This window comes from Poecilia reticulata, chromosome 18, assembly GCF_904066995.2.
Source record: "Poecilia reticulata chromosome 18, P_reticulata-male-v2, whole genome shotgun sequence".
Lineage (NCBI taxonomy): Eukaryota > Metazoa > Chordata > Actinopteri > Cyprinodontiformes > Poeciliidae > Poecilia > Poecilia reticulata.
In genome coordinates, this window is record NC_088847.1 from 26,784,405 (window position 1) to 26,809,576 (window position 25,172).

At 46.2% G+C, this 25,172-nt stretch overlaps 1 protein-coding gene across 1 annotated transcript; it reads left to right on the plus strand.

Moving 5' to 3' along the window:
• The first annotated feature begins 23,312 nt into the window (after positions 1–23,312).
• LOC103460676 (perforin-1-like) lies at positions 23,313–24,758 on the plus strand. Its single transcript, XM_081599996.1, has 4 exons — positions 23,313–23,430; positions 23,840–24,045; positions 24,133–24,226; positions 24,309–24,758. The coding sequence occupies exons 2-4, from the start codon at positions 23,855–23,857 to the stop codon at positions 24,504–24,506; spliced, it is 483 nt and encodes a 160-aa protein (XP_081456122.1). The 5' UTR covers positions 23,313–23,430; positions 23,840–23,854; the 3' UTR covers positions 24,507–24,758.
• The last annotated feature ends 414 nt before the right edge of the window (positions 24,759–25,172 follow it).

Here is a 25,172-nt window from a genome sequence, read left to right on the forward strand (position 1 = left end):
GAAACGGGCCAAGAGGCTGGAGGAAACGGGCTGGAGAGGCAGGAGGAAACGGGCCAAGAGGCTGGAGGAAACGGGCCGAGAGGCGGGAGGAAACGGGCTGAGAGGCTGGAGGAAACGGGCTGGAGAGGCAGGAGGAAACGGGCCAAGAGGATGGAGGAAACGGGCCGAGAGGCCGGAGGAAACGGGCCGAGAAGATAGAGGAAACGGGCTGGAGAGGCCGGAGGAAACGGGCGGGAGAGGCAGGAGGAAACGGGCGGGAGAGGCAGGAGGAAACGGGCCGAGAGGCAGGAGGAAACGGGTGGGAGAGGCTGGAGGAAACGGGCCGAGAGGCTGGAGGAAACGGGCCGAGAAGATGGAGGAAACACTCTGAATGGCTGGAGGAAACGGGCTGGAGAGGCTGGAGAAAACGGGCCGAGAAGATGGAGGAAACACTCTGAATGGCTGGAGGAAACGGGCTGGAGAGGCTGGAGGAAACGGGCGGAGAGGCAGGAGGAAACGGAGCGAGAGGAAGGAGGAAACGGGCCGAGAGGCTGGAGGAAACGGGCCGAGAGGCTGGAGGAAACGGGCCGAGAGGCCGGAGGAAACGGGCCGAGAGGCCGGAGGAAACGGGCTGGAGAGGCTGGAGGAAACGGGCGGAGAGGCAGGAGGAAACGGAGCGAGAGGAAGGAGGAAACGGGCCGAGAGGCTGGAGGAAACGGGCCGAGAGGCTGGAGGAAACGGGCCGAGAGGCCGGAGGAAACGGGCCGAGAGGCCGGAGGAAACGGGCCGAGAAGATGGAGAAAACGCGCTGAATGGCTGCAGGAAACGGGCTGGAGAGGCAGGAGGAAACGGGCCAAGAGGCTGGAGGAAACGGGCCGAGAGGCTGGAGGAAATGGGCCAAGAGGCAGGAGGAAACGGGCCAAGAGGCTGGAGGAAACGGGCCGAGAGGCAGGAGGAAACGGGCCGAGAGGCTGGAAGAAACGGGCCGAGAGGCTGGAGGAAACGGGCCGAGAGGCTGGAGGAAACGGGCCGAGAGGCTGGAGGAAACGGGCCGAGAAGATGGAGAAAACGCGCTGAATGGCTGCAGGAAACGGGCTGGAGAGGCAGGAGGAAACGGGCCGAGAGGCAGGAGGAAATGGGCCAAGAGGCTGGAGGAAACGAGCCAAGAGGCTGGAGGAAACGGGCCGAGAGGCAGGAGGAAACGGGCCAAGAGGCAGGAGGAAACGAGCCGAGAGGCTGGAGGAAACGGGCCGAGAGGCAGGAGGAAACTGGCCGAGAGGCTGGAGGAAACGGGCCGAGAGGCCGGAGGAAACGGGCCGAGAGGCCGGAGGAAACGGGCCGAGAGGCCGGAGGAAACGGGCCGAGAGGCCGGAGGAAACGGGCCGAGAGGCTGGAGGAAACGGGCCGAGAAGATGGAGAAAACGCGCTGAATGGCTGCAGGAAACGGGCTGGAGAGGCTGGAGGAAACGGGCTGGAGAGGCAGGAGGAAACGGGCCAAGAGGCTGGAGGAAACGGGCCAAGAGGCTGGAGGAAACGGGCTGGAGAGGCAGGAGGAAACGGGCCGAGAGGCTGGAGGAAATGGGCCAAGAGGCAGGAGGAAACGAGCCAAGAGGCTGGAGGAAACGGGCCGAGAGGCTGGAGGAAATGGGCCAAGAGGCAGGAGGAAACGAGCCAAGAGGCTGGAGGAAACGGGCCGAGAGGCTGGAGGAAACGGGCCGAGAGGTTGGAGGAAACGGGCCGAGAGGCTGGAGGAAACGGGCCGAGAGGCCGGAGGAAACGGGCCGAGAGGTTGGAGGAAACGGGCCGAGAGGCTGGAGGAAACGGGCCGAGAGGCTGGAGGAAACGGGCCGAGAGGCTGGAGGAAACGGGCTGGAGAGGCAGGAGGAAACGGGCCGAGAGGCTGGAGGAAACGGGCAGAGAGGCAGGAGGAAACGGGCCGAGAGGCTGGAGGAAACGGGCTGGAGAGGCAGGAGGAAATGGGCCAAGAGGCAGGAGGAAACGAGCCAAGAGGCTGGAGGAAACGGGCCGAGAGGCAGGAGGAAACGGGCCGAGAGGCTGGAGGAAACGGGCCGAGAGGCTGGAGGAAACGGGCTGGAGAGGCAGGAGGAAACGGGCCGAGAGGCTGGAGGAAACGGGCCGAGAGGCTGGAGGAAACGGGCTGGAGAGGCAGGAGGAAACGGGCCGAGAGGCAGGAGGAAACGGGCCGAGAGGCTGGAGGAAACGGGCCGAGAGGCTGGAGGAAACGGGCTGGAGAGGCAGGAGGAAACGGGCTGGAGAGGCTGGAGGAAACGGGCCGAGAGGCTGGAGGAAACGGGCCGAGAGGCTGGAGGAAACGGGCTGGAGAGGCAGGAGGAAACGGGCCGAGAGGCTGGAGGAAACGGGCCGAGAAGATAGAGGAAATGGGCCGAGAGGCTGGAGGAAACGGGCCGAGAAGATAGAGGAAATGGGCTGAGAGGCTGGAGGAAACGGGCCGAGAAGATAGAGGAAATGGGCCGAGAGGCTGGAGGAAACGGGCCGAGAGGCTGGAGGAAACGGGCTGGAGAGGCTGGAAGAAACGGTCCGAGAGGCTGGAGGAAACTGGCTGGAGAGGCTGGAGGAAACGGGCCAAGAGGCTGGAGGAAACGGGCCGAGAGGCCGGAGGAAACGGTCCGAGAGGCTGGAGGAAACTAGCTGGAGAGGCTGGAGGAAACGGGCCAAGAGGCTGGAGGAAACGGGCTGGAGAGGCAGGAGGAAACGGGCCAAGAGGCTGGAGGAAACTAGCTGGAGAGGCTGGAGGAAACGGGCTGGAGAGGCAGGAGGAAACGGGCCAAGAGGCTGGAGGAAACGGGCTGGAGAGGCAGGAGGAAACGGGCCAAGAGGCTGGAGGAAACGGGCCGAGAGGCCGGAGGAAACGGGCTGAGAGTCTGGAGGAAACGGTCCGAGAGGCTGGAGGAAACTAGCTGGAGAGGCTGGAGGAAACGGGCCAAGAGGCTGGAGGAAACGGGCCGGAGAGGCAGGAGGAAACGGGCCAAGAGGCTGGAGGAAACTAGCTGGAGAGGCTGGAGGAAACGGGCCAAGAGGCTGGAGGAAACGGGCTGGAGAGGCAGGAGGAAACGGGCCAAGAGGCTGGAGGAAACGGGCTGGAGAGGCAGGAGGAAACGGGCCAAGAGGCTGGAGGAAACGGGCCGAGAGGCCGGAGGAAACGGGCTGAGAGTCAGGAGGAAACGGGCCAAGAGGATGGAGGAAACGGGCCGAGAGGCAGGAGGAAACGGGCCGAGAAGATAGAGGAAACGGGCGGGAGAGGCAGGAGGAAACGGGCCGAGAGGCAGGAGGAAACGGGTGGGAGAGGCTGGAGGAAACGGGCCGAGAGGCTGGAGGAAACGGGCCGAGAAGATGGAGGAAACACTCTGAATGGCTGGAGGAAACGGGCTGGAGAGGCTGGAGAAAACGGGCCGAGAAGATGGAGGAAACACTCTGAATGGCTGGAGGAAACGGGCTGGAGAGGCTGGAGGAAACGGGCGGAGAGGCAGGAGGAAACGGAGCGAGAGGAAGGAGGAAACGGGCCGAGAGGCTGGAGGAAACGGGCCGAGAGGCTGGAGGAAACGGGCCGAGAGGCCGGAGGAAACGGGCCGAGAGGCAGGAGGAAACGGAGCGAGAGGAAGGAGGAAACGGGCCGAGAGGCTGGAGGAAACGGGCCGAGAGGCTGGAGGAAACGGGCCAAGAGGCCGGAGGAAACGGGCCGAGAGGCCGGAGGAAACGGGCCGAGAGGCCGGAGGAAACGGGCCGAGAAGATGGAGAAAACGCGCTGAATGGCTGCAGGAAACGGGCTGGAGAGGCAGGAGGAAACGGGCCAAGAGGCTGGAGGAAACGGGCCGAGAGGCTGGAGGAAATGGGCCAAGAGGCAGGAGGAAACGAGCCAAGAGGCTGGAGGAAACGGGCCGAGAGGCAGGAGGAAACGGGCCGAGAGGCTGGAAGAAACGGGCCGAGAGGCTGGAGGAAACGGGCCGAGAGGCTGGAGGAAACGGGCCGAGAGGCCGGAGGAAACGGGCCGAGAAGATGGAGAAAACGCGCTGAATGGCTGCAGGAAACGGGCTGGAGAGGCAGGAGGAAACGGGCCGAGAGGCAGGAGGAAATGGGCCAAGAGGCTGGAGGAAACGAGCCAAGAGGCTGGAGGAAACGGGCCGAGAGGCAGGAGGAAACGGGCCAAGAGGCAGGAGGAAACGAGCCGAGAGGCTGGAGGAAACGGGCCGAGAGGCAGGAGGAAACTGGCCGAGAGGCTGGAGGAAACGGGCCGAGAGGCCGGAGGAAACGGGCCGAGAGGCCGGAGGAAACGGGCCGAGAGGCCGGAGGAAACGGGCCGAGAGGCCGGAGGAAACGGGCCGAGAGGCTGGAGGAAACGGGCCGAGAAGATGGAGAAAACGCGCTGAATGGCTGCAGGAAACGGGCTGGAGAGGCTGGAGGAAACGGGCTGGAGAGGCAGGAGGAAACGGGCCAAGAGGCTGGAGGAAACGGGCTGGAGAGGCAGGAGGAAACGGGCCGAGAGGCTGGAGGAAACGGGCCGAGAGGCTGGAGGAAACGGGCCGAGAGGCTGGAGGAAACGGGCTGGAGAGGCAGGAGGAAACGGGCCGAGAGGCTGGAGGAAACGGGCCGAGAGGCAGGAGGAAACGGGCCGAGAGGCTGGAGGAAACGGGCCGAGAGGCAGGAGGAAACGGGCCGAGAGGCTGGAGGAAACGGGCCGAGAGGCTGGAGGAAACGGGCCGAGAGGCTGGAGGAAACGGGCCGAGAGGCTGGAGGAAACGGGCCGAGAGGCTGGAGGAAACGGGCCGAGAGGCTGGAGGAAACGGGCAGAGAGGCAGGAGGAAACGGGCCGAGAGGCTGGAGGAAACGGGCTGGAGAGGCAGGAGGAAATGGGCCAAGAGGCAGGAGGAAACGAGCCAAGAGGCTGGAGGAAACGGGCCGAGAGGCAGGAGGAAACGGGCCGAGAGGCTGGAGGAAACGGGCTGGAGAGGCTGGAGGAAACGGGCAGAGAGGCAGGAGGAAACGGGCCGAGAGGCTGGAGGAAACGGGCTGGAGAGGCAGGAGGAAACGGGCCGAGAGGCTGGAGGAAACGGGCCGAGAGGCAGGAGGAAACGGGCCGAGAGGCTGGAGGAAACGGGCCGAGAGGCAGGAGGAAACGGGCCGAGAGGCTGGAGGAAACGGGCCGAGAGGCTGGAGGAAACGGGCCGAGAGGCTGGAGGAAACGGGCCGAGAGGCTGGAGGAAACGGGCCGAGAGGCTGGAGGAAACGGGCCGAGAGGCTGGAGGTGAAGACTGAAACACCTGTTTGTGCTGCTCGCCTCGCATGCAGCACAAACAGAAAGCGCCACTCCGCTGCTGTTTACCCGCCTGCAGCAGCAGCAGCAGCAGCAGCAGCAGCAGCAGCAGCAGCAGCAGCAGCAGCAGCAGCAGCAGCAGCAGCAGCAGGGAGGCGGCTCGTCGCCGCTGCGTCTCTCTGTGGGGAAACATTAATTGCTCTGTTAAAGTGGGACGAACTCCTCCTGTGATGGCTTCATCCATCAACACTGACGCTGCTTATTAAGCCTCATCTTCATGCAACCAGCTTCTGTCAGTTGTTTACTGCTTCTGTCTCAGACAATCATGTGTTTACACTTTTACAACTCTAACCAAATTAATAACTAAAAACAGAGGATGTACAGGATTCATCCACCACAGGAACCAGAAGAATATCTGGATATAACTTTGCAATAAATGGTTGAGGCTCAGCAGAGGTGACCAGACATGAAGCTGATCTTTGTTCCTTTACAGACTCTTCATTCATTTTCTACCTGAAATCCAAGTTATTTTTGGTTTTTGGTGATGATCTTTCATCAGACATCAGGTTTAATCTCATCAGGCTCTGAAGGCCCAACCGATGTGACACCATTATCTAATTAATTAAATGTGTTGCTGTGGTTGGCTGGGATGAGTACAGCAGAGGACTGAGCACACAGCCCTGAGGGACGCCACTGGTGAGTGAATTTGGGAGAGGAAAGATGGAGACTGAACAGTTTGTAGAAAAGTCTTTTGTCCATAGGCAGGTGGTGGAAAACTGTCACAGAGGAAGAACCATGTTGGTGAGAAAATCCTGGTAGATGGTGATAAAAGCAAAAACAAAACTTCCAACACTTTTTACAGTTTGAGCAAAATAAATGTTAAGGAGATTTTTTTTTCTGGTCTAAATAAAGAAGAGAACTGGAAAACTTGTTTTTGGGTGTAGTTCTCAATATTCTGGAGTCATTTAAGTTTAAAATTATGTGGATTCACACAAAACATTCAATCAATTTAACTGAAAAACATAAAACATGCAGGACTTCAGTCCTTTCAGTTTTATAATTGATTCAGTTTTAGTTCACAGATTCAGTTTTAGTTCACAGATTCAGTTTTAGTTCATAGATTCAGTTTTAGTTCATAGATTCAGTTTTAGTTCATAGATTCAGTTTTAGTTCATAGATTCAGTTTTGGGATCTTCCTCATGTTTATCTGTCGTCTGGTTTTCCCTCAGCTGCTTCCACTTCCTCCTGATTAGCTGTTTTGGTTCATTTCCAGTATTTAATCCTCTCTGTCCTCGTTGCTCTTCTCTGGTTTCTTATGTTTCTTTGCTCCAAATCTCATGTCTCCCTTTGATCTTTATTCTAAATTACCTCTGGATTCGGTTTCATCCTCATCATGACATGTGGTTGGATTAATGGTGACTAAACTAAACTAACACCTTCCTCAGTGAAACAGAAACATGTAAAATGGCGTCTTCACTCTTCAGACCTTCAGTTTAGATACTTTTCTCTTCTTTCTGTGTTTGTGGCCCATCGTCCTCCTTTCTCCACCTGCTTCTCCGTCACCTCCTGGTACCTGCAGAGCAATCAGTCTGTGCTTCAGGTGCAGTGATTCGGCTTTGTGCCGTTGAGCTAGCTGTCTGAACGTGGAGCGGAGGAAGACATGGAGAAGCTGTCGTCGTCTTCAGGCATGTCTGATTCTGTCTCTACGCGTCTTAAGCCATCTGCTTTCTCACACATTGAAAACAACACGGTGTGATATTTGAGTTTCTGTCCAGGCCAACATGTGACCACGTCAGTTTCCAGCATGAATGTACAGAAAGATGACGAGTTCAGCCTGAAATGAGAAAAATCAGATCAACAGCTGGAATGTTTAACTGTTAGTTTATACTTCCATCCATTCATCCATTTTCTTCCTCTTATCCGGGGTCGGGTCGCGGGGGCAGCAGCTTCAGAAGGGAGGCCCAGACTTCCCTCCCCAGCCACTTCTTCCAGCTCCTCCGGGGGAATCCCAAGGCGTTCCCAGGCCAGCCGAGAGACATAGTCCCTCCAGCGTGTCCTGGGTCTCCCCTCCTCCCGGTGGGACCTGAACTCCTCACCAGGGAGGCGTCCAGGAGGCATCCTGACCAGATGCCCGAGCCTCAACTGGCTCCTCTCGACGTGGAGGAGCAGCGGCTCTACTCTGAGTCCCTCCCGGATGACCGAGCTTCTCTCTCTAAGGGAGAGCCCAGCCACCCTGCGGAGGAGGAAACCCATTTCGGCCGCTTGTACCCGTGATCTCGTTCTTTCGGTCATGACCCAAAGCTCATGACCATAGATGAGGGTGGGAACGTAGATCGACCGGTAAATCGAGAGCTTCGCTTTTTGGCTCAGCTCTCTCTTCACCACGACGGACCGGTACAGCGCCCGCTTCACAGTAGACGCTGCCCCAATCCGCCTGTCGATCTCCCGCTCCCTTCTTCCCTCATTCGTGAACAAAATCCCCAGATACTTAAACTCCTCCACTTGAGGCAGGACGACCCCCCTGACCCGGAGAAGGCACTCTACCCTTTTCCGGCTTTTTTAGTTTATACTTATGAACGTTAATGGGAAAGTTTTTAATGTGTTTGGTGATCATGATGCTGATTATTACAGGATGGAGCCAATGGAGGTAAAACACTGGAATCATTTTCTACAGTGATAATAAACATGAATTTGTTCCTGATGGATTTCTTCTGTTTTTCTGTCTTTTTTGCATCTCAATGTTTCTGCAAAATACTAAAAATGCAGTAAAAATGTAGATTTTTCCATATTTTGTTTGTGCAAATGTATAAAACATTCCTGATGATTTAATGTTTAAATCTGCCAAAGGTTTTCAGAGGCTTTTAAGCAGCAAATTATGTAACTTTTTTTCCATCTCTTGGATCAACATCAGGCAGTAAAAGCTTGGATAAGCTAAATAACGTGACAGAATAATGACAGTCCAGAAGAAATGATGGGACCCGGCTGCAGTAAATTGATGGACTAAATGGTGCGTAAACATTTGGGTCAGTTCATCTTGTCACACAGAAACAGCGGCTGGTGGAGCCATCAGATAAAACACCAATTTAGCTCGAAGCGCTGATGCTCCAATAAATCTATAACTGCCCTGTGGCTGCAGCCCAACGCCGGTCATTTCCATGTTTCAGCCCTCAGCATCGGACTCTGAAGAAAAATCCTGCGAGACGTGGAGGGATTCTCAGTTCTCTGCTGGTTTCTTTTGAGCAGTAAACAAATTTAAATAACTAAAACTTCCTGTTTCATTTTCCTCTGAAGTCAAAACATCCAAATTGGCAGCTTTCCATTGAAACTCTTATGAACATTTTAAGCTTTACTCTCCATAACCAAACATCACTTTTCATTTTTTCAGTCTAGAGTTGCAGGTGCTACATGCTAACTTTAATTTTAGATGAACTCTTACAAATGTGTCTTATCAAACAAGCAAGTTTCCACCACAGATTATTGACGTGTGGAGCGACCATGTTGAGACACAAAGTCGGCCTTCCAGGTGTTAACCGGGATGGTGGGAGTTGATCCCTTTTCCCATTGGGAAGTCTGACTTCCGGAGGCGTTCAAGTTGATTTCTCTGACTGGGGAGTCGGAAGTTCAGGGTTCCGACTGCAGATGGATCAATAGGTCTGGGGCTCCTGATCCAACGAAACATTCCTAAACAAATGATCAGGTTTCATTTTTTTGTCCGATCTGCAAACACCAAACACCGAGGTAACGAACTTCCCCTTCAGAGAGCGTCCAACATGAACCAATTCATCTATAACACGTCATAAAAAGTGAAATCCTGCAGATGCAGAGTAGAAACTCTGTCAGTACCTCTGGAAACCAGTCCAGTCTGCAGTATTGATACTATGAGTGATCATGACGGTACTCCTGACATAAAGTACATTCTCCTTAGAAATATTTTTCTATTTCCAGCCAACAATTAACGTCAAAAACCACCGACTTTGACATCTTATTGACAGTTGCAGCAGCTCTGCCTCCAGTCAACCACTTCTTCTTCTTCTTCTTTTTCTTCTTCTACTATTAGACTCACTTTCCTTCAGCAGCACTTTACTACAATCAGTCCCGTCTGTTACCTCTGGCGACGGCTTTTCTGCCGCTGTGAGTCTGTCAGATTTGAGGCCTCCCTCAGGCGCAGCTTCATGGGAAACTTGTCAGTCAGTGTGACGCACGGCTGGCCAAGGGAGCATTAATAATTTGGTTCTGCACACATCATCATGCCTGATCTCACACACAGCCGGCCTGCGCGGCGCGGCGCAGACCCAGTCCGTTCAGCAGCTCTGTGAGGGGGGGGGGCGTTGGAGATAGCTTAGCATTGTCTGACGTCTAATTAACAGTCTGACCTCCTCCAGCAACAACTGAAAGTTAGCAGTGAACAAACTGGGAATCCATTAACGAGATAGCAGAGTGACTGATAGAAATCCGTAAAGATTTGAACTGCTAAGTTCAGGTCTGGATGGATCCTGGAGCTGCTTTGATAAGCTGTTAGCGTTACTGCAGCAGGATGTCAAACTCATTTAGATTCATCACATCAGGATCATGACTGTCCTGAAGGCTGGAGCAGAACATAAACGCTTTAACAAACTGATAAAATATGAATATGTAGCTATTTCTGCCTTCAGTAGGTAAACTTAAATAATATTGAACTTTTTTCACATTGATGTAATTTTGCAGCATACACACAAAAACTGATTCAACTTGATTAATAAAACAATATTTAACCCCAGAACTAATAGGTTTTATTTAGGTGTCCTGCTACAACTTAGAGGGCCACATAAAAAATTATGGCGTACCAGATTTGGCCCCCAGGCCTCGAGTTTGACACAATAGAACCAGCACACCTAGTTAAAGGTGGAGTTTTAGTGTGAAAAATTCAGGGAAATGTTTTTACAGTCAGCAGGTACAGTGTTTCTTCATTTCCCTTAGAATATAACTTAAATTCTCACGTAATCCTAAAACCACGAAACATCTGATATCCTGAGCTGGAGTATCGAAACGCCGCCCTTAAGCCAGAGGTGTCCGAACTTTTTCACAAAAAGGTCAAGTTGAAAGATCTGCAGGGGCCAAACAATGTTTAGTATTTTTAAATATGTTTGCAAAAACTACGTTTTATTTTTAGCTGTTCAAATATAAAGTCACGATAATGATTAGTCAGATTGTTGTTGATTTAAAACATTAAAAATGTCTGACCAGATGCAAAAATGAGAAACATTTCCTAAGTTTGTATCCATTTATGATTTATGACTCGCTCTTTCCCATGTATTTTAGTAAAAATGAGCATTTTTCTTCTGCCTTTTACTGTTAAAATAAATGCAATTTAAAGCAAAAACCTGGATGAAAACTTTGCGCTGCACTGAGATGTAGGATGATCTGCAGCGTTTTTGAGAACGTCGTGAGAACGGCACCCAAACAGCCTCACACCATCTGAATGCATTCTTCAGCTGTTAGCATGAAGCTAGGTGTTAGCATGAAGCTAGGTGTTAGCATGAAGCTAGGTGTTAGCATGAAGCTAACTCCTGCAGTCTGCAGCGTGCAGAGCGTCACGGTTGTCGGATCTTGTTGTAATTAGTTATTTGCATTTGATTGGCCTCCTCCTTGGGGAAACTGTGATTACACGACCTGAACCAGTCACTTCAGCGATCATTGTGTTGATGATTGTCATCTGTGTGACTTGCAGCACTTTACTGAAGATACTGAAAGCTGCAATCAGCCCCATCTCGCCTCCCGCAGCCTGGCAGACGGACACACTCTGGCAGGAATCAGGAGATGAGATAATGACTGGTTTCCTTCACACACATCCAAAAACTGGGGAGTTTCATAAGCAAACATGTTCCTTCAATCCACACTTCTTAAAATTTTGCCAAATATTTGTTGCCAAACTTCCAGGTTGGTATTTTTTACCTGAGAATTATAATGAATTATTTCTTTTTTCACTTGTTTGTGTCTCAGCAGCCTTTCCTTTCAAGATCTGGGCAAATTTCCTGTTTTCCTGCTCAACATTTCAGGTGTTTCTGCCAGGAAGTGATTTATGTTGAAGTAGCAGAAACTGTCAGTGCTTTTCAGGGGAATCATCAGATGGAGACGTAAGCAGCTCAGGCGAGTTTTTTATTTATGTTTCAAAGCTGCCAGACTGAACACCTGCTGTGTGAAACATTTTAGTAGTTTAAAACGTGCAACACAAAAAGTATTTTCTCCATTTGTCCTGAACATCATCAGTGTTTATGAAGCGGATCAAGTCTCTGTCTGTGTCTGTGGTGCTGAAACTCGTCTTCTTCATCCTCCTCCTGAATCAGGGTGGATTTCCACTGCAGGAGTTCAAAGGTGATTTTGTTCATTGGAGATGAAGGGATGAAGCAGCATATGGATGGATGGATGAATGGATGAATGGATCAGGGCTCCACTGATGAGCTGAAAGGTCGACGATGGGATGAGAATCATGACTGAGATTCAGAGCAGAAGAGGCTGAAGGAGGAAATATTTATCTAAGGACGACGTGAGAAGCTGAATTTTGGCTGAAAGAGCTCCAGGCTCCTTCAGCCAAAATATACCAAACCGAACAATGACTTTATGGCAGATGGTTCTGAAACATGGATGGATAAAAATGTCCACTCCTGCTGTGATGGGGAAATAAAGTGTAAAAACAGTTTTTTCTATGTTTGATTTTCATGCAGACCTTTAAGCTGTTAACTTCCAGGTTTGTCTGAATATTCCAGATGTTTCCAGATGTGTCGGATCAAACTGAGTTGATTTCTTTTGGCACTGTTAGGAAAGTAGAGAGGGGGCTGCACAGTGGCGCAGTTGGTAGAGCTGTTGCCTTAGAAGGTTCTGGGTTCGATTCCCGGTCTTTCTGCATGGAGTCTCCATGTTCTCCCTGTGCATGGTGGGTTTTCTCCAGGTACTCCGGTTTCCTCCCACAGTCCAAAAACATGACTGTCAGGTTAACTGGCCTCTCTAAATTGTCCCTAGGTGTGTGTGCATGGTTGTGTGTCGCTGTGTTGCCCTGCGACAGACTGGAGACCTGTCCAGGGTGACCCCGCCTCTCGGACCCCACCGACGGACAAGGGTGTCAAGAAAATGGCTGGATGGAAAGTAGAGAGCGTTAATCCTCAGATGGACTCGTTCAGAGCTTCTCTGTGTTTTATCTGACGATAAAACTTTCTCCAAATATTCAGTCATCGTAGCAGTCTTATTATTATCTTCTGGTTCTCGTTATGTTTGCTCCGGTGGGAGGTATTTGTTAAACCGAAATCAACAATCCTGGAAATGAGGGAGTGGAGTCCATCCCCTGTTCTGTTTTCCTCTCGCTCTGCTGTGCTGTTTGCTTTTATGCGTTTAGATAGTCTGAGCTGCTGAGGCTTGTTTCCTGTCTGTAGGACACATTTGCATTTTAACGCACGGCCCTTTACAAGCCGAGATGCACAAACACTGAAGCACAAAGCAGGTTGGCTCCCAGTGGAACCTGTATGGGGATAAAACCCCTCCAGCCAATCAGAGGTGAGCCGAGCTGCTGCATTACTAATGAGAGCGAGAGGAAAAAACAATCAGCAGAAATAAATAAAGGAAAGCAGCAGCTCGTGTTTTATTAATAAAATACCTTTGGGATAAATAGAGCAACGATCCCAGCAGGAGAGAGTTCTGCTTAAACTATGAATAATAATGATCAGCACCAGAGAAACTGTCTACATTCACAGCAGAAACCACAGAGTGTTTAAGTACTTTCATTTAGAAACAAGGCGTGAGGCGCATCATCACTACCACAGGAATAAACACCTGACCTGAGACTGTCAGAGCAGAGGGACCAATCAGAAGACACCGCTGTGGAGAAGAACCAATCAGAAGATATTACTGTGGGTAAGAACCAATCAGAAGACGACATTGTGGAGAAGAACCAATCAGAAGACGTCGCTGTGGAGAACAACCAATAAGAAGATATTACTGTGGGTAAGAAACAATCAGAAGACGACGTTGTGGAGAAGAACCAATCAGAAGACGACGCTGTGAAGAACAACCAATCAGAAGACGACGCTGTGGGTAAGAACCAATCAGAAGACGACGCTGTGGGTAAGAACCAATCAGAAGACGACGCTGTGAAGAACAACCAATCAGAAGACGACGCTGTGAAGAACAACCAATCAGAAGACGACGCTGTGGAGAAGAACCAATCAGGAGACGTCGCTGTGGAGAAGAACCAATCAGGAGACGTCGCTGTGGAGAAGAACCAATCAGGAGACGTCGCTGTGGAGAAGAACCAATCAGGAGACGTCGCTGTGGAGAAGAACCAATCAGGAGACGTCGCTGTGGAGAAGAACCAATCAGGAGACGTCGCTGTGGAGAAGAACCAATCAGGAGACGACGCTGTGGAGAAGAACCAATCAGAAGACGTCTTCTGGTCCCTTTGCTTCTCTTCCTCTGTATTGAAGCCGTTCATCGATCAGTATTAACCACCGGCTACATTTAGACCAAAAACATTGACAAAATATCTGTTTTAAAATTCAGACTCTGCAGGAAACGGTCAAGAAAATGTTTCTACGGTTTATTATAGAATCAAACTAAAACAAAACATATTCACAATAGAACAAAAATACAAATTAAATTACATTCCTCACCACTGCTGAACATATAAATGCCTCTGATTTATTATTAGCATTAAATTCTTTTATTTCTACAAATATTTCTGTTTCTGAGTTTATGTCGGCTTGGAAAAATGAGTTTTTCAGCCTTTTCTTCTTTAAATCACTAAATCTTCAACAACTGAACCTTTTCTCATCTCTTCCAAGCATTCAGAGGCTGCAGAGGAAACTTTAATGTGCACATTTAATGTCACCTTTTGCCTTTTCAGCTCTGTATTAAAGCTGAAAATCCCCAGTAGTCACTCAAAAAGTACTAACCTGTCAACGAGTCCTTGAGCCGCCGCGAGTGGAAAAATATTTCCTTATTATGCTGACAAGAAAATTAAAAGTTTTCTAAGCTGCTTTCAGGCCATCGTGTTTTTATTAAGAGCAGAGCGGCACAAGAAGAGAAGCAGGACGTGTATTTTCTTTATCTGGCCTTTTGGGGCGTTGAAGAAAACATCTTTAGAAAAACAAAAATGTGCCTTTTGGGTTTTTGAAACATCGCTGGTTAATTAAGTTTCAGCTCCTGCTGGAGGCCAGCTGTCTGATTAGTTTGGATCCGGTGTTAAACTCTGGTTTCTCCTCGGCTTTCGGGATGTTTTGAAAAGGTCTGCATGTAAAAGACAAGCAGTTCCTCTGGATAATGGTCTGAATTATGGCTGAACATCATACGGTTGATGAAAGCTCTGCCTCGACCCGACCTGAGGTCTGTTAAAACAGGGACCCCATGAATTTATTGGACACGTTTAAAAGGTCTCAGTCGCCCGTATAAAGGTTAAGAGATGCTTTATTTCACTGTAAAAACCACGAGAGAGAGATAAGAGACGTCTCTAAATATTAAACAACCAGCAGAAAATGTTTCTGTGGTTTATTATAGAGTCAAACTGAATAAATACCTCAATAAATCACTTTATTAGTCAAGAGTTGAGTTTTTCCCCCCTGGAAAGTCTGGAAATGTTGCCTAAAACAAACTATTTCACTAAGTAAGCTAATAAATCCTGGTTCCTGTTTGTCTCTAAATCAGCAGCGTCGCCCCCTGCTGGTCGGAGGATCTGTGGATTCTCTGTCAGAACCGTCTCCGGTTTCCACCTCTTCGCCTGCAAAGCGTGTGTGTGGCAGTAAAATCCGGTGTGTTGATGTAAATTATCTTCAAACTGGTCAATGAGTGGAGGGATTTAGCAGAACGCCTCGGTTCAGAGCTGTGGGCGTTTGGATCGGGACAGCAGGATAAAACAGGCTCTCTGTTCATTGTGAGTCAGCCCGCTGTAAAGGATTTATTCATCAGCTCTGCAGCCAACAAACAGGTTTTAAAAAGAAAGAGCAGACAGAGGGATGAAGGGTGGGTTCATGAAATCTGGTTTTTATTCAGATTTAATGCTTCACAAGATGGAAAAGTTATGACAGATTTCAGGATTTGATCCAAATCTCAGAACCTGTGATCTGTGGTGTTGGGTTTTTTCCTACATGCTCTTTAAGCTAACCTGTTAGCTAACCTGTTAGCATGAAACAGGTTAGCTAACGTCTGGGTTTCATGCTAACATTGGATTTGATCCTTTCTGTCATGCTACTGTTGACTGAGACCCTGCAGGAGGAAACAATTTACTGACAGAAACTGAAAGTCTGGACAGTTTTCTGGACACAGAAGGAAAAGAAACATTCTGGGAAATGAGAGGAAACCATGAGAGCAGAGAGGTGATAAGGGAAGAGTTCTCATTGGTGGATGAGTTGGTGGAGTTTGGTCCACTTTAATCCAACGCTAGCTCAGCAGTTTAAGTCTCACAGTGGAGTGAACATCATCTGCAGTAATCAGAGCCGGTTCTGGTCCACTGGACTGAACCGAGGGGCTGCAGCTCCTCCTCGCTGAAGGAGTCGGTTGATCCGGATACAATCAGAACATGAACGGCGTATTAATCCTTTTGGATGGTGAAGCTGCTCAGTGCTGCTGTGGAGAAAGTCTGGGTCATTTTCAGCCTGTTGTTGGATGTGATGGAGGAAAGAACCAAACTTTGTGTCACATGGGTAAAAAAAGGGAAATAAACCGGACCTTCAGGATCCGCTGACCCTGATCCGTCAGTTTACATGCAGAAAGACCCTGTTGTGACTTTTTTTACACTTATATGTTGTTCAGTATGATAAGTGACTGATTTACAATTATATGTTAAGCATAAATTACATGATTATTATTAATTGAATTGAACATGATTGTATATAATTACAAGGATGAAGTGAAATATATTTAAGTGCAAGACATGATTTATTTGAATAAAAGAAGTCTTTTGTTTTGAAGAATGCTTAAGTATCTGGTTCTGTTTTGTCACTATCTTGCTTTGTTGATATTTTGGTTGTCTTGGTTACGAAGAGCTGTTGCCGTTATCAGCTGTCGCCGTTTTCGCTCTTCATTAAAGAACTGAACAGAAAGGTTCAGTAAAAGACATACGAGCCTCCGTTTTGTTTGAAGAAGCTTCACTCCGTAACAGACCCACCATGCAGAGTTAGAACATGGAGACTACCTGCAGTCACCCGGGCCGGGTGACTGGAGCACCTGGTTCTGATTATTTGGATGGGGAGCAAAACCTTTCGGCACTAAAATGAATGTATTTATCAAGTTGAATGACCATTCAGAGCTTATAGTTAAATATTTTGGTGGTTGTTGCAGACATTTAAATGGAGTTCATAAAACATAAATATCCTGATCTTTAATTATCTTCTGATATCCAGTCCATAATAATATTGATTATGTTTGACCCACTTTATCTAAAACAGTTGCTATGGATGGGTTTGAACAGAAACGTGTGTTTAGTGGCTCAATCCTCCCTACAAACAGTTAAATCCATCTTCACTTTTCCTGCCTGTTGCTCACTTTTTACACTCCACAAAATGAAAACATTTTCATTTTTCCATCTTAGTGGCTTCAGTAAAAGAGACGTTGCTTTAACCGACCTCGCGTTCTTCACACTCCAGGAGCCAATTTGCTCCACACCTCAGATGATCCCTGGCTCCTACTCAGAGCCGCCATCTTGAAAACTATTTTCTGCTCATTACTTGTTTCTGCACGTTCTCACTGAAAAGCAAAGCCGTTGAAGCGTGAGGACGGCGTTTGGCATGTCAAGCCAGGAGTTATCAACAGCCTCTTGTTGGTTCTGAGTCAAATAATCACGCCTCACACCGAAAGCGCTGCCATTTTAATTACTTTCCGTCCACAAAGAGCCGGCCGCCTGCAGTAAACAGAACAAATCTCCCGTCTGATTTAATCCTGCAGGCCAGAGGGGCTGAGAAGGCACACAGTTTAGATCACTGCAAATGTCTAAAGATAAAGAGAAGAGAGGAACTTTGAGTCAAATACACTCTACAAGTTTTTAATTTTCTGAAAGATAAGTCAAGTTTTTACATTATGTCAGAGAAAATACTTTTATTTGCTAAATACAGAATAAAATGCCACCAGGAGTGAAACAAGATCCGGCTGTAAGATATTAAAACGACACTATATATTTGATTAAACGGTCGTCATGGCTTCATTGTCGTAACACCAGATGCTCTTTTATTCTTAAATCAGATGTTTGGCAGGATTTTTGGTCTCCAATAACAACAGAGACTCAGACTCTGCAGGTTCTTCACACACTGAGAAACAATAAATATTTTTATTAGTTGATAGATTAGAAAAACATCAGTTTTTGAGTTTGTGGCAAAATCAAAATAAAGGCCATTTTGCAGCATAAACTGTATCTTTATAATATTAAAGTCTCGTCTCAATATTTTCTCCTGAGTTTTAGATTTCTTTACATCCTCATGAGCCAAATTACTTTAGCAATTTTTAGATGCTGACATAAATGTCCTTTTAGAAGAACTGAGACGTTTCTTCACAGGTTCTTCTTTTGTTCTGTCCAGTGCACCAGTCCCTCCTCATGCTGCCGTCCCAGTTGGACGGTGCTGGACATGACTCCAAAAATAAAAGTCTTTGTCCTTAATTGTACTGTAATCTGGCTTTTGCTGTTGGTTTCGTGTTTTCTTCCCGTCAGAGCGACCTTCAGTCCATGTTGGTGCAGAACTGGTTTCACTGGGAAAACGACTCTTTTCCTGTATGATGGCTGGACCTTCAGGCGTCTGGAAATTTAACCCAACGACGATCCAGACGTCTTCAGGTTGACATTTATCCTCCTGATATCTGGGCTGATTAATTTTGGTTTCGCTCAATAACGTGTTTGAGGTGTTGCAGCGAAATAAATCTAAAGTTGGGCCTTTAACCTTTCCGAAGCTTGAAAAGCTAAAAGATAATCATCTGCTCTTTTAATTTGTTTAAAGGCTCAGAGATCTAAATCTGTGTGAACCTCAACGTCTGAAAACTCAATAATAAAAACCAGATAAATTCTCTCTCATAATTCCTGCAGTAAGGTAATAAAACGTTTGACACGAGGTGAATAAAAATTTGATTTGATCCACATTTTGAATCTTTTTAATGACTTAGTTTATTCCTCCTGAATAATTCTCTTAACCCTCCTATTAAGTTTGTTTCTGAGGTACAGCAATAATGTTCGTGGGTCAATTTGACCCGGGGAGTGTTTTATCATGCAATAGTGTCAGAAACCAAGAAATTCCTCCAAAACATTTTTTATCTGATTATTAACTCTAATACTAAACATCTCAATCAAAATTTGTGCAATTATGTTTTTTTATTTCTCAGAAATTAAGGATTAATGACGACAACTTACTCAATTACTCATTTGGACATAAAAAATGGGATTTACATTTTTTATGTCCACTGAAAAAAACCTAGACACAAAAAAACAATAATTTCCTTGAAAGTGATCTTTGGTAAATTTTTTTATATTACATTTAATTTTTTTTTTTTCAAAGGGTGATCTTTATAATTGAATTTGAGACATACATACTGTTCCGGGTCAAATTGACCCGCCAATTAAAATCAAGATAAATGAGTCATGCAGAGAGGGTTTGTGTGTGTGTGTGCGTGTGCATGTGTTGTGTTGTGTTTGTGTGTGTGTGGTGAAATAAGGTTCATAGCTGTAAGGAAACAAACAGAATTGGACATTTTTAATCTTTTTTTGCACTTTAACTTGACTGCCGGGTCAAATTGACCCGAACAGTATCGATGTAACAAGTAAACTCAGGGGGGGCTGCAAATGTGCAAAATGAATAAATTTTCAATTTATATGTAGAGTTCACCTATTAAGACAAATAGAAAAAGTTCCATGCAATAAAAACACTTGCAACTATTTTTAAACTTTAAAACGGGTCAATTTGACCCGCAACATAATAGGAGGGTTAAAATAAAGCTCCTGCGTGGAGCTGCGAATGTTTCAACAACCGCTTGACACCTACAATTAGCCTGCAGACATTCGCTGAAGCAACAGTCAAGCTGTGTCTCTCAAGTGAGTCAAAAAAACTCTGCAGGAGAAAATCCTCAGTGGGAACCTGAGAGAGATTGTATGGGAATGACTCACTCAACCCAACGAACCACTGATTTACTGAAAACCAGTTTTCTGGAGCTTCGCAACATGACCTACTTGAGTTTTACTGGAGTCAAGTCAACAAAAGAGTTGATTTGCTTCGAAAAAGAAAAACAAGATGTGAGGGAGAAGCAACCCGAACAGCATCAGAAAACCACAGATCACAACAAATTGTCGCCTCTTGCTGACTTTGAAGCTTCTGTCTCCAGTCATGTTGGGAAATGTTTGAAAAAGTCGCCCGGAGCCACAAACTGACTCATGAAACGACGCCTGGCTGATTAAAGTCTGAGAGCGAAGATTAAAAGAGCAGCAGAGGAGCTGCAGCTTCTGCCGTGGAGGAGTTTCAAACTTCTGGTATCTCTGGAGTGGCGTGGAGGTGAAATGCATTCTGGGAAAGCAGCCTGCTGTCGGAACGCGTCAGACACGGTCAACCGGAGCCGGACTGTCCAGGCGCTGTCCATCGATCCGCCGCTCGCCACATTAATTCACAGGACCTCCTCAAAGGTCGGTCAGTCCGATGTGAGGATTTTCAGAGCTGGGATCGATTCCCTGAACATTACGGTTCCGTCTGCATGGCTCAGGTTTTCCGTGCTAGTTTTCCAGCTTCCCATTTGTCCGTGTTGGTTATCGAGCTGTCAGCGGCGCCGCCAGCAGGGAAAACAAGAGTTTTGGTGTTTAAATAAATGAACAGTGTGTTATCGGGTTCGGGGAAACGTGTCGCCGCCTCAGGTGTTTTCATGAACCCATCAGTCTGACGTCACTCTGGTTCAGGTGCTTCACGCCGTCAGGGAGGAAGACCGCAGGGATGAAGGTGGAATGGAAACGAGATCAAAACAAAATGTTTTTGTTTGTTTGTGACATGAACTACAATCATGGCTGTTTGAATGACTGGACTAAAAATAAATACAATTTATTTTAAAGGGACGACAGATGAATCATGTCCATTGATTCTCTATAAATGATCTGAAAAGCTTTCAGTGAATCTCACGTCTTGGTGGAGAGATTTTATTCTTTTTGCAGATTCTTTAGCCACAACCTGCAGGTTTAATGAAATGTAAAATCTGGACTTTGACGAGGCAACATGAAAACTTTAACTTTTGTTTTCTGATCTTTATCCTGCTTAGAAATCCTCAAGATGTTTCTGTTTGTTTTTTACTTCAGCAGTGGTTCTGAACTCCCACATGGAGGCCATTTTTACCCCATCTGTCTTTCTTAATATTGAATCATGACATCTGACCTTAATTAAGGCAATGAGAGCTTTAGATGACCTCTGGAGTCCAAAGCCTAAAAAACATCTACCCTTATTAGAATACATTTTTTTGTACTCGGCTCTCTTGCTGTATATTTCCAAAACAAAAATTTTATCTGGGTTCTTAATTTAGACAAAAACTCATCACATAACAAAACAGTCACATAACATTTTAGGAGTCAGAAGAGCAGAATTGGGAGATATGTTGAATAAAACGTGGATTATTACACGGTTTGGTTGAGCGACTCGAAACCGAAGCTCCGGCTCTGCAGCACTTCCTCCTGAGAAAGACTTGACCTGAAAATGACCCCGTGTTCCCCCGTCGTTCATCCTCACCGTCTCCGTCTGTCGTTCTCCACATCTCTGATTTTCACATTATTCCTGTTTCTACCCTCTCCACTTTCTGCCCGTCTCCTCTGTGGATCCCTCTCTCCCCTCAGCCACGAGTTGAAAAGTTCAGCCGCTCATCCAGAGCAAACTGGAGCTTCAGTGGAAAATAAACCCAGAGCCACGAAGCCGGCAGCGTTCCCGATCGCCAGATTCATTCCGATGGTCCGTCTGCGCCGGATCCCAGATTTTATTTGAAATGAGGAAAGTCTGAAAATAAAAGTTTGAATTTGTTCGTTGGAGCTGAAATGTGTGGATTTTGTCAGGAGTTTCTCTGAAGATGATCATCTAGTCAAGCCTCTGCATTAACGGGTTCTGGTTCAGATCCAGACGGTTCTGATGGTTTTCTGTTTGAATATGGAACTTTTTTTATGAATCTGATCATTTTTTTAAAGTGTTTCCAGACAGAATTGATAAAAACTTGCATTAAACCACCATCAGATTTAGTTTTTAATCAAGAAAATAATCGTTTCTTCTCCTCCAAACCTGATACTGTTGACTCTGTACCAGAAACTCAGGCGATTACAAACAAAATGTTTCGTCTCTTTAGCTGAAATGTACAGCTGGTTTTCTGCTTTGGGTTTTAACTAGGACAATTAGCAGGTGGCTGGACAAGCAATAAATAAATGCAAATATTTATCAGTTTAAATCCTCAAAGTAAAGGGAAATAATCAACTAGAAAACTTATGAAGAGTTTGAAAAGAGGCCTGTGTGTGTGTGTGTGTGTGTGTGTGTGTGTGTGTGTGGGTGTGTGTGTGTGTGTGTGTGTGTGTGTGTGTGTGTGTGTGTGTGTGTGTGTGTGTGTGTGTGTGTGTGTGTGTTAGTTAAACCCAAATCAGGTTCATGAAACTTGAACCACCTTCAGATATTTTACAGTTCAGAAAACTGAGCAGAAACAACAAGTGATCAAACATTGTGTTAAATATCTGGGGAAAAAATCCACAAATTATTTAATATTGGAACCAAAAAATAAACATTTTGACATGATCCTCTCTTTAAAACTGAAAATAATAATTATTAAAATCTTTCTATTATCATCAAGTTTCACTGAAAGACTGAAAGAAAAATTACCTGGAAATGTTTTACACAACATTTTTATCAGACTGAATATATTTGGCTTCTCTTTTATGTAATTTCTAGGCACATGGACGCCATCATAAGTTTTCCCAAGGAGGTTGAAGGTCTGTTTAATTATTTTTTTACATTTTCTTGTCTTTTCTCTTTTACATCTTTATGCACTGACTTTCTGTGTCGTCTTCCATCCAAAACGTGTTAAAACAAATCTCTCTTTAAAACTTAAAATAATAATTATTAAAATCTTTTTATTATCATCAAGTTTCACTGAAAGACTGAAAGAAAAATTACCTGGAAATATTTTACACAACGTTTTTATCAGACTCTTTTATGTAATTTCTAGGCACATGGACGCCATCATAAGTTTTCCCAGGTCTGGTTTAATTATTACTATAAATACGTACAGAATAGCAGCTGGTTGTTCATCTGCAGCGACATGCAGAAGGAGCATAAACCACAGAAACAAAACAAATCATTTTATGCACCAGGTTCAACAAAAAACACTTTTAGTTTCAGCCCATTTGAGTTAATGCTGAACTTTCTGAATTTAGTAACACATATCAACATGTTACACAAAACTCATGTTGTGTAACAATCACCTTGACTCATATGTAATTATTAACCAACGATTAAAGGTATTTCACCACAGATTGTGTTAAAATATATGTTATAAAATACTTTGGCATCAATCTCCTTGCTGCAGAGTTACTAACATAACTTATCCGAGACCCAAATCGATGTTTAATGACAAACATTAAGACTCACTGACAGAAATTCAGAGGAAGAAGTTTATTTACTCGCTCTTGGGATTTATTTAGCATTTTTTAATGCAGTTTTCAGGAACATGGAGGTCTGGTTTAATCATTACTGTACAATAGAACATGTATTGGACAGGAACCATCCCACCACAGCTGCTGATCCATTCCAGCTGCCTAAAGCCGAAAGAGGCGAAGAAAGGGTTAAAAAGAAGTAATTTTATTCAAGTCCCTTCAAAAATGCCTTGTTTTTAGTCCTTATGTGTCACTGCTGAACTTTTTGAAGATTGTAATATGTTTGTTGAATGTCAGAAATAGTAACACATGTTAACATGTTACACAAAACTCATGTTGTGTAACAATGACCTTGACTCACTGGCTAATCATCTGTAATTATTAACCAAGTCAGCGTAACACGTCTGCTGCCAGGTAAACTCTTATCCATTATCAGGTTGTTTTTCTTTTTTTATCTCTTTATCTCAGGCTGGTCCTGCGGCTCCGGATCCTTTATAAACTGGTCCTCAGCTCGTCAGATCAGGCATTAATTGTGCTTCTCAATCTGGTTTGGATTGTTGGAAAAGGCTCATCAGCTGTAGGTTATTCAGGATATGAAACAACCTGAAGCTCTTTTTACACCAGGAGTCAGGAAAATTAAAATTAGCACCAGGAGATGATAAAACTTTTACTTCTGCATTTAAAATCTTAACGCTGCTCACTGACAACCAAAATATGATTTACTGAATCATTTTTCTGGGAGATTTTTCTGCTGCAACACATAAGAACTAAATGTATCGATCTATAGATTGTTTTAGTTCTGACCGCTGATCCCTGGTGAATTTACTGATTTCTAAGTAGAACTGAGGGCATTTCCTGTCTAAGCTTTGGTCGTGATAGTTAGTGAGAAACTTTAGATCATTTGAATCATTTCAGGTTCATCTTTGAATGTTGAGTCTTCAAACTGCTTTTCATGACGATGATTTCCTCGTTCTTTTCTCGTTCAGTTCTAGACTCTAGCCATGCTTTCTGGTTTGACCTCAGGGTTCCTCCTCCTCAGCCTCCTGCTGCAGGTCGGGACCAACGCTGCTCCTCTGGACCTGGTGGACGACGCGGCCGATGGCGACGCCAGGCGCACCATGTTGGGGACTCTGTCTGTGATCGTTGTCCGGGCCTACGGTCTGAACGGAGATGGAGTCAGCAGAACTAATGCGTGGGTTGATGCACGGCTCGCAGTCTGACAGCTTGGATCACTTGATGAACATCAGCATTAATCTGTTGTTTTCTCTCCTGTCGACAGTGTTGGTAGGGTGTGGTACGCAAACATGTTCTTCCAGACCTCAGAGATCAAGTCAGACAATCCAGTGTGGAACGCCGTGTTTAATTTGGGCCATGTAGGTTCTCTATAGATTAGCTCAACAGATTAGCATTACAACTTAAAAACGTTATAACTTAAAATTAAATTTTCTTTTGAAGGTGGAAACTAATCATGCCCTGAAGGTTGAGGTTTGGGATAAGGACGTGGGAAAAGATGACCTTCTCATCTCCTGCACACATTATCTGACCCAGGGAACACGAACCTTCACCTGCTCAGGGAACGGACAGCTGGAGGTGAAATACTCGCTGACCTGTGACCCCGGCCTTACTGGAAGTAAATGTGAGCTGTACCAGTAAAATGCTTGGTGGAAAACTCGGTCACAGTGAGGCTGAACTGGATCTGTTTAAATAAATGACTCAGGTTTTTATGATAATGAAAGTATCTGTTGATCAGAGTGCATGCTAACATTATAAAAAAATCTTTGTTCCTGCTTTAAACAAATACATTTTGGCAACAGATGAGCATTAGTTTGCTTTTACTGACGGTAATTCAAGCTGTACTGTATTACTTTCAAAATCCTTTGAATCAATAAAATATTCTTACATTTATTTGGTTTCATTGTGAGACTTCTTGGCTGAATGTTTTCACCTTTCAGAAGTGAAAATAGGAAAAGGTGGAGAACTATATTTTGCTCAATGCAATGCTGTCTTTAAATTACAGAGAGACATATGGACACCCTTCTGTCAAATTTTAATCGGATGATTGATTGATGGCTGTGACTAATTGATAACTTATTTTTTTACTGACTTAATACATTTAAGTTGCTGCACTGTTAAGTAGAATGGACATTACTTTTTTGTAAATTGTCTCGAGATACTTACTGTAAATTAATGTATAAATCAACTGAATTGTATTATGAAAGGTTACAATTTGCCCAATGAACTGGACTGAAAAGAAATGATGAGCAATGTTTTATAGGGGAGGTCAGGAGGTCACAAGGTTCTCATGGGGGAGGGGGTTTG

Bases quoted from the DNA above. Each gene is read 5' to 3' on its own strand.
- LOC103460676 (XM_081599996.1), top strand. From the start codon at position 23,855: ATGCTTTCTGGTTTGACCTCAGGGTTCCTCCTCCTCAGCCTCCTGCTG. The intron at 24,046-24,132 runs GTGGGTTGATGC...TCCTGTCGACAG, and splicing joins GGAGTCAGCAGAACTAATGC to TGTTGGTAGGGTGTGGTACG. The intron at 24,227-24,308 runs GTAGGTTCTCTA...TTTCTTTTGAAG, and splicing joins CCGTGTTTAATTTGGGCCAT to GTGGAAACTAATCATGCCCT.